The 9,001-nt window shown below is 45.7% G+C and overlaps 1 protein-coding gene across 1 annotated transcript; it reads left to right on the top strand.

The window, feature by feature from the left end:
• Positions 1-246: 246 nt before the first annotated feature.
• On the top strand, positions 247-8,540 carry ilkap (integrin-linked kinase-associated serine/threonine phosphatase). Its single transcript, XM_083637965.1, has 10 exons — positions 247-584; positions 1,122-1,289; positions 2,407-2,524; positions 2,672-2,778; positions 5,013-5,106; positions 5,898-5,985; positions 6,319-6,467; positions 6,981-7,100; positions 8,132-8,213; positions 8,347-8,540. The coding sequence occupies exons 1-10, from the start codon at positions 512-514 to the stop codon at positions 8,464-8,466; spliced, it is 1,119 nt and encodes a 372-aa protein (XP_083494091.1). The 5' UTR covers positions 247-511; the 3' UTR covers positions 8,467-8,540.
• Positions 8,541-9,001: the final 461 nt, after the last annotated feature.

Here is a 9,001-nt window from a genome sequence, read left to right as displayed (position 1 = left end):
AAAAGGCAACAAAAGGCTCGCTCCTGGCCAATCCCGAGGCTTTTGACTGCCGCGTAGGCGGGAACAGGGCGTGGTCTGCCCAAAACTGCGGTGGATTCCATCATAACCCGTTTGTTTGTAGTCTCACGTGGTCTAGTCTCACGTGGTCAGACCCACCGTTGACGTCAGCATCAACAAGCTTCCAGAGATGGAGGACGGTAGATCATCTACGGCTGGCACTGTACAGAGACTAGTTGGGTTGTTTGCTGCAGCTGCCTGATCTTGATGCTGGTGGTAGCCAGCCAACTCATGGCGCTATGTGGTACTGAGCTGTCTAGTGTGTGTATCTGTTTATAACGTAAGGTGATAGCCAGGCAATCTGCCAGGCTTTTGACAGTTTGCTAGCTGAGTTAGCTTCATACGCTAACACATACAGTGCAAGTGCCCGGTGCAGGTGCAGCTATTTGGCTAACTGGCTACGGCCCGGTTGCGTTAGCTCGCTAGCTTCAAAGCTAAGCATTCATTCAGCAGAATGGATCTGTTTGACGACCTGCCAGAGCCCAGCCAGCCCTCCAGGGCGTCCCGGCTCACCCAGAAACTAACAGGTACTCTTTTCTTTCTTTCTTTTCTTTTTATTGATTCATCCAAAGCGTCAATCATCAGATAGACAAGTATATCAATTCATAAATAGGAAGAAAAAAAACATGTTAACAGTTTTAATGGCTTCACTGTTCTTGAGACCAAATAAAAAGTTCCAATATAGGCTAGTGTCCAAATTCGACTTTGAATTGTTGTATGTGTGGTTTCTTTGTAGTCCATTTGCATTTATGAATGTCATATTTTCCATAATAAAATAACTAACAGGTTAAATGACAAAGGGAAGAGCTTATCTGACTTAATTAGGACACACTTCCCTGCTCTCCTGCTGAATTTACAGCAGGGTGTGTTTGATCTCACTATCATGGTGCACCGCAAACAACACATGCAGTCACACAGAGACGCTTCTGTGGTGAAGCCAAAGACAATTGTCCATATTTGTAAAGCCATTCCATTTTCTCAATCGGTCAAGTTAGTTTTCTTACTGAATGAACGGACAGGGAAACACTGCCTGTCACTGTGTTTGGTATCATGTGTTTGTTTAGGTGCGGTTTCAGCAGCAGTTACAGTTCAGCCACAGGTGACCACCGAAGAGGAGGAGGAGAGGAGGAGTTTGAAAAGGAAGCGAGTGGCTTCAGAGCCTCGGACTGCTGGAGGAGAGGAGGAGGAGGAGGAGGAGGAGCGGGGGGAGATGAAGAAAGTTTGTAAAGAAGGTTTTCAACTGTTCCACCACCATGTTTGTTTGCTTCTTTTCCTATCATCAAAGCAATCGGACCATAAAATAAGGCCCAATCCCATTTCTTATTGCTACCCCTACCTTTTCACCTGTGCCCCTCAGAACAGGGTTACAATGGGTGCTGCAAAATGCGGCCCCAGGGCCGGACCTGGCCCCTGGACCATCTCAATCCGGCCCCCACGGTGCTCAAAGAAAAACAAAACTCAGTAAAAGGCAGAATTATGTTAATAAATCTCATCTGCTACATCCGTTGGATTTGCATCACTATTATATCGGGAGATTAATGAGAAATTACCAATCACCAACGGGAGAGAGGGTTAAAAATAGGGAGACTCCTGCCAAAATCAGGAGTGTTGGCAGGTATGATGTCCGATGTGCTGCCCTTCGCTTACTTGATGTAAGTCAGTATGGCCCTCTGGAAAGAAATGTTGCTCACCCCTGCTCTATGGAATGGGACAACCCTTCGAGGCCCTGATATGTTATCAATAGTCAGACAGATCTCCTGATGCGTCATCAATAGTCAGACGCGGCGACTTTGTTGCCAGACATCAAATATATTTCTCCATCAAAGGGGCAAATGCGTCATGGAAGTGGACTGTCGTGCACAAATCAGCCCTAAAGCAATGTTGTAATGCTACCCAGCTAACGTTACAACATTGTTGTTGTTGGCTGAGTGTGCGTGACCATTTCCGAGACATCCGCATACTAGCGTTTTTGTTTGTTTTGTTTTGCTTGTTATAAAGAAAAGCTCTATAATACATTGCAATGACATGAAGCTAAGATAATACAATGGTTACCATTTTTTTTATCTCGTCTACCATTTTTAAATGTCGCATGCGGCCCACGGGCCGTAGGGGCAAGCGCTGTGTTGGGATTGGGCCAAAGTGTGCGTGAGGAGAGAGCGAGCGAGATCAGTGTTTGTGTAAACTAAAGAAAGATGGCTGGATTTGCAGCGTTTATTTAGTTTAGTTTATTAGGATCCCCATTAGCTGCAGCAAATGCTACAGCTATTCTTACTGTGTGTGTGTGTGTGTGTGTGTGTGTGTGTGTGCGCGTGTGTGTGCGTGTGCGTGTGTGTGTGTGCGTGTGTCCAGGCATCCCCGTGCTGAAGGGATTCGTGGCGGCGCGACGTGGCGAGCGGGACGAGATGCAGGACGCTCACGTGCTGCTGCCTGACCTCAGCAGCTGTCTGTCGGCTCTGCCCAGCCAAGTGTGAGACCCCCGCATTCCTGCACAACCACCTGTAGAGGGCGCCGAAGTACTCTAATGCGATACCGATAACCAATTAGAGTACGTCATTCGATACCTTTTTTTATAGCCACACCTTTGAATGTTTTGTGTGCGTCGTTGTGTCTCCAGGTGTCGGGTCTCGTACTTCGCCGTGTTCGACGGTCACGCCGGCGCTCGCGCCTCTCGCCACGCCGCCGATCATCTGCACCACACTCTGGCCAGCAGGTTCCCCTGCGGTGAGTCTAAACAGGCTGTCTGTCGCTCCTCGAAAAGTCTCACAAGTTTATTTCCTTTTCCATTCAGGGTCACACTCCATTGAACTAAACACACTCTTAATCTTATTAATCAATCATATGGATTTGTCTCCATCTTGACGCTGTTCAGCTAGGGGGCGACATTGGCAATAAATGGGAATGACCCAAGGGTGGCGATATACATCACCGGTGCGGGACAACATGTTTACTATCCGCTGTCATGTATCGAGATCAATTTAATTTGGGTCAAAATAATCATATTAAGAGGTGACACTTGTGAAGCTGCAATCTGGGCACCCATCGGTTAAACAAAAAACAGAAAAATATGTTTTTCTCTAACCTCTGGGGGCAGGCTCGTTTCATGTCGGAATAAGCGGAACTCAAGGGGCTCCGTCGGCAGCGGAAGAAAATCCCTTTCCGCTCACTGCAAGGTCTGCCATTGGCTCCGTCAGGCAAGTAGAGCTGTCTGCTGAGAGTGAACAGGGTCGCAAGCAAAAACATAAAAAAAAAAAATATGTATTAAAAATGCTTTCATACTGCTCACCTGGCGTAATCCAAGTCTCCACAAGCCCTGAGATGCCAAGTTGACTTGAAAAGACGTCATTCACACTAGTGCTGCACGATTAATCTAATCGCAATCGCGATGTCAGCACGTGCGATTACATAACCGCAAAAGTGTGCGATTATTTGTGTGTGTGTGTGTGCCTCTAAACTAACGTTACACGCGACGCAGCAAACACACGTTTCTCTGCCATCACACTGGGCATCAACACTAGCGGGAGACGTCTCCCATGCACTCCCGCAAATAAGTAATGTTATGCGCAGCACGGTTCACAAACATAACATTTTACCGAGAGGGAGAGAGAGAACATCCATGAACATCCATGAACAGCGAGCTATGCTAATAACTAGCTAGCCGCTCAGAAAAGCATGTAAACAGCCGTGTGATTAGTGAGAAAGTCAGTAAAATAAGGAGAGAGCTGCAGGCGCTTATGCAGAACTAGTGCACGTTTAAGTGCACAGTGGGTAATGACCCGCTGTGATGAAGAATATAGCGAGATTAACAAGGTTGATAGCAGAGAAAACACTGTTGCAGCTGCCAGCAGCAGCACCTCCAGGCTAACTAGCCTGTCACATGACGCCTTCATGGTCCCTCGATAAAGTCTGCAGATGCACGTTACCTCGCCTCTCTCTCAAGAAGCGTCACGTGAGTGTGGCGTTTAAGGCCATCTGTCGCTACAAAAGAAATAAACGGGGTGTATCATTGTATTACTGGACAGACATGTAACTAACTTTGCACTCTGAGCCATCTTCTATGTGCTGTAACACAGTGCAGTTTCTATTTTTCTGGTGTTTCTTTTTTACATGTTTGGGACAGGCAAATGTCTCAAAATGTTTTATTTTTTAAAGAAAATTTTATTTCAAATTGTTTTATTTATTTAGTTTTAATATATTTTAAATTGTAATATATTTCATGTATTTTAGTCTGTGACACGTGAAACCGTGGTATTTTTGTCCAAGGTTATCATACCGTCAAAAACTCATGCCGGCACATCCCTAGATACCATTTGTTTATTAATATCGCAATCGCAAATCGCAATATTGTCCACCATAATCGCTAATCGCACCTTTCCCCCAAATCGTGCAGAACTACTTCACAGCCTGTTTTTAGCTCAAATCTACACAGGTGCTCCAAGAAGTGGTGCTCTCATTTGACTTCTCTTTCCCGGAGCAACGTGCCAGTGCAGATTTCATCTAAACACAGGGTATAAATGGCGTCTTTTCAAGTCAACTTGGCATCTCAGGGCTCATGGAGACTTGGGTTATGCCAGGGGAGCTGTATGGAAGCATTTTATGATGATGATGATGTTGTTGTTTTTTTATGTTGTTTTTTTTATGTTGTTTTTATTTTAATGTTTTTGCTCGTGACCCCGTTCACACTCAGCAGACGGCTCTACTTGTCTGACGCGGCCGGTCTCCATTTCTCCAAACTGGGACCGTGCCAGCTGCACTGACTGTCAGCAAGTACCTCATACTAACCCCCCCCAAAAAAATCACAACTATCCCTTTAATTATTTATGAGACAAAAGTGAGGGACTGTGGGAGCTGGAGGGGGGATGTGTGTCTCTTAAGCTGAAGAAAGGATCTGCTAGAAGCTGCACAGTCAGCCATGTTGTCTCCTTCCTTCCACGGTTCCAGCTGTCGTCTCTTTTCAGGAGAACCGGAGAATCTGGACAAGCTGATCAAGAAATGCCTGCTGGACACTTTCCGCCAGACGGACGACGACTTCCTGAAGAAAGCCTCCAGCCAGTAAGATGCCTCTGCACACAACACCTGAGCCCCCCAGCCTGAAGTCAACAACACCTGGGCTCTCATTTAGATTTGAGGATAGCCTTTTTTCCTATCTTTTTTCTGAAGACTAAACTTAAAGAAATGACATAAGAGTCACATTCAGGAAGTTCACCGGCAGGACGTAGCACGTGGGACGATCACGCTATTCCCACCACTTTCCCTTCCGCCCCCGAACAGGCGCTCCGACCGACCAGAGGAGGCGCAAGTGCAGCGATCAGGACACACGCCCCTAATCCGGCTTCCCGCCCGCAGACACAGTCAATCGTGCCTGTATGGACGCCCGACGGAGCCGGAGGTAACACGACGGGGGGGCGTGAACCTGCGACCCTCGTGTTTGTAGGCAGGGAATCTACCGCTACACTACCCAGACGTGCGTTACGTTACGTTAAAGGTAAATTCCCAGCAGCCTGGGTTCACTGGCCGTGTGTGTGTGCTGTAATGTAACTGGCCTGCAGGTGGCAGGATTGCCCAAACCATGGACAAATGTTGCTCTGTATCAGTGATAAATAACTGACATTCACCACATTTGGAGGAGGCGCCACTTCATATATCTATAGACTCAGGCTGGATATGTGTTGTCCTGACATTTCCTGAGAATTTGTTTGTGCATCTGTCATTGGTTGTGTTGAAGAATTCTTGTCTAGATGTGAACACAAATAAAGATATGAACGTACATGCGTGCGTGCGTGTGTGTGTGTGTGTGTGTGTGTGTGTGTGTGTGTGTGTGTGTGTGTGCGCGCGCGTGACAGGAAGCCGGCGTGGAAAGATGGCTCCACAGCAACCTGCATGCTGGCGCTGGACGACATGGTCTACGTGGCAAACCTGGGAGACAGCAAGGTGAGTCTCCTAACTTTGTTTTATTTAGTTGTTTAGTTTTCATCAGTACAAATAGGTAGTCGACAAACATTTTTCATCATAGATTTCGTCAACGGGAGTTAACACTCGTCTTGTCTCTGTGTTCACCGCTAGCTTCTGCAAAACACCTGTAGGAAGGCTCTTGATTGGCTGAACGGACGTACCATTATATATTCCCTACCTTTTCATGTAGGCTGTTATGTCACTGAGTGAAAGCGTTTTGATGCAAACACCCCCAGAAGTCTGCATGTATGTGGCGCGCACATACCCGGTACTGATCGCACATACCTGGGTACCATCTCTCCCTCTGTGCAGGCTGTGTTGTGTCGGATGGAGGGAGGAGGAGGAGGAGGAGGAGGAGGAGGAGGAGAGAGGCAGCCGGTGGCCCTGTCTCTCAGTAAGGAGCACAACCCCACGATCTATGAGGAGCGCATGAGGATCCAGAGAGCAGGAGGCACCGTCAGGTAGGACCTGCCTCACTTACTTCTAAGGTTGCAAAATTCTGGGAATATTAAAAGTTGGAAACTTCCCCATGGGAATTAACAAGAATATATGGGTATTCATGGGAATGAATGAACTGGAGGTAATTTATACTAACTCTCTATGTACCTTGTCCGATACAGTCATACATATAAACAAACATTTATTTTTGTCATAAGCAGACATGCATGCAAACATTTCTAAAAAAAAAAAAAAATGTAAATTACATTTTTGACTACCGGTATTTGTGAGTAGGACTTGAATAGATTTTTTCATTGAACAACAACAAAATGGTCCATTTCCTCCATCACATGCACAGGTGTTTACCAGAAGTTTTCCGCCCCTTTGCAACCCTAGTTACTGCATCAGCAACATTACAGGGCGCCAATAGTAAGGTGTGTGTGTGTGTGTGTGTGTGTGTGTGTGTGTGTGTGTGCGCGTGTGCACGTGTGTGCGCGCGTGTGTGTGTGTGTGTGCGCATGTGCACGTGTGTGTAGGGAGGGCAGGGTGCTGGGCGTGCTGGAGGTGTCTCGCTCCATCGGAGACGGGCAGTACAAACGCTGTGGAGTGATTTCAACCCCCGACCTGAGGAGATGTCAGCTAACCGCTAACGACAGGTACGCAGTACTGACTCGTACTATGATTGAGATGGGCATTTTTAAGTCATTTCAAGGACTCAGATTAAATTATGAACAAGCACTTGAGTACTGACACACACAAACAACTCTGGCAGTTGATTGTGTAGTAGGCTATAGGCCTGTAAGAATATCTGTTATGCCTTTTCCATACAAATGTGATGGCCTTGCGCAGCAGCCAGCGCGGCTGGGATTAGCATTTCCATGACGACAGGGCTACCTGATTGAAGGTGTTTCTTTTAACTGACTTGTGATAAAGCAGTGGGCTGTAATCTTACCGTCATGCCTGTAGCTAGTGGTCATTATTGTAAAAGAGAATGTGTTCTCAATAATCTTGAGGATGAAAAAGTGTCGCACACTCACTGCTCCATATGCAAAAATTTTTAATGAAATGACGTTTCGGCCTATGGCCTTCTTCAGATTTTCAATAATCTACCTGGTAAAATAAAGGAAATGATGATGATGAAAAAGTTGCGGCTAAACGGTGGAGAAACATTGCATTTCCTACAAGGTCTTCACAATAAACAGCCTTCCATTAGTTTGTCTTCGAGGTCGACCGATATGGGTTTTTCAATGGCCGATGCCGATCTTTAGAAAGCAGGGCGGCCGATGGCCGATATATAATGCCGATTATTATTATTTATTTATTTTTCCGATAAAATACGATTTAAATATAATAATGAATGAGAGTACCGGTATTTAAAAAAAACAAGTAGCCTATAAACTATATTTCCATTATCCATTCAATATAACAATAACATTTTACTGTACATCTAATATAAGATGGTTATCTTAGCCAGTACAGTAACATGTTTGCCATGCCCACTTTTGGCCAGTGGGCATGGAAAGTTCATCAGTTCCCATGACTGCTTTTCTATCAAGTTTGGTGCAAATCCGTTCACAACTTTTGAGATATCCTGCAGACAGACAGACAGACACACAGACAGACACAGACAGACAGACGTAATAACAATTCTCTCTCTCTCTCTCTCTCTCTCTCTCTCTCTCTCTAGGTTTATCATTCTGGCATGTGATGGTTTGTTCAAAGTGTTTTCTGCAGATGAGGCTGTTAAGTTTGTCCTCGGCATCATACAGGTAAGGAGTGTGTGGAATCCAGTCCTCTCTCTCTCTCTCTCTCTCTCTCTCTCTCTCTCTCTCTCACAAACACTCTCATAAGCTCTCTCGCCACACACATGCTCTCTCTCTCACTCCCTCTCTCTCCCTCCAGGATGAGAAGGAGGAGGAGGAAGTGCGGTACGAAGCCGCCTGCCAGCGATTGGCCAGTGAGGCAGTGAGGCGGGGCTGTGCCGACAACGTCACTGTGATCCTAGTTTCTATTGGCTACTGAACACACACATCATCAACCCTCACACACACGCACACACTATGGACCCTGACACACACACACACACACACACAGAGTTTTGCTGAGTGTCTTATGTGATTTACAAATAAATGTAATTTTCTTGAACGTTGCTATTGTCAGTGGATCAACCTGTTTACGACTTTATCACTTTACAAAAGAACACACGTAACACGCAATTTTGTTTAGCAGACGACTTGAAAGTCCCGAATGTCACACTTTCCCACTGCACACTGCACATAACACACTCACTATACCAGGGGTCTCAAACTCAAATGACCTGGGGGCCGCTGAGTGTCCAGTCTTGTCACAAGGGGGCCACTTCATGTATTTAAAAAAAAAGAGAGAAAAATGCAACCGTTCGAATTATCAACAGTAACAATTTATTCATTTATTTGAGGGACAATCTATTTTTTACATTAACAATTTATTTGTTTATTTGAGGGACTTTGTTTTCTTTTTTTAGGGACAATGCACATTACTAAATTAGGCAGTGTTAATTTTCAACTGTCCCTTGAAC

Source organism: Poromitra crassiceps (assembly GCF_964638095.1).
Source record: "Poromitra crassiceps genome assembly, chromosome: 5".
In the NCBI taxonomy this organism is placed as follows: domain Eukaryota; kingdom Metazoa; phylum Chordata; class Actinopteri; order Beryciformes; family Melamphaidae; genus Poromitra; species Poromitra crassiceps.
The sequence above is the reverse complement of the archived record's forward strand: the minus strand, read 5'-3'. Positions and strand labels throughout refer to the sequence as shown.

Bases quoted from the DNA above. Each gene is read 5' to 3' on its own strand.
- ilkap (XM_083637965.1), top strand. From the start codon at position 512: ATGGATCTGTTTGACGACCTGCCAGAGCCCAGCCAGCCCTCCAGGGCG. The intron at 1,290-2,406 runs GTTTTCAACTGT...GCGTGTGTCCAG, and splicing joins GAAGAAAGTTTGTAAAGAAG to GCATCCCCGTGCTGAAGGGA. The intron at 5,107-5,897 runs GTAAGATGCCTC...CGCGCGTGACAG, and splicing joins CTGAAGAAAGCCTCCAGCCA to GAAGCCGGCGTGGAAAGATG.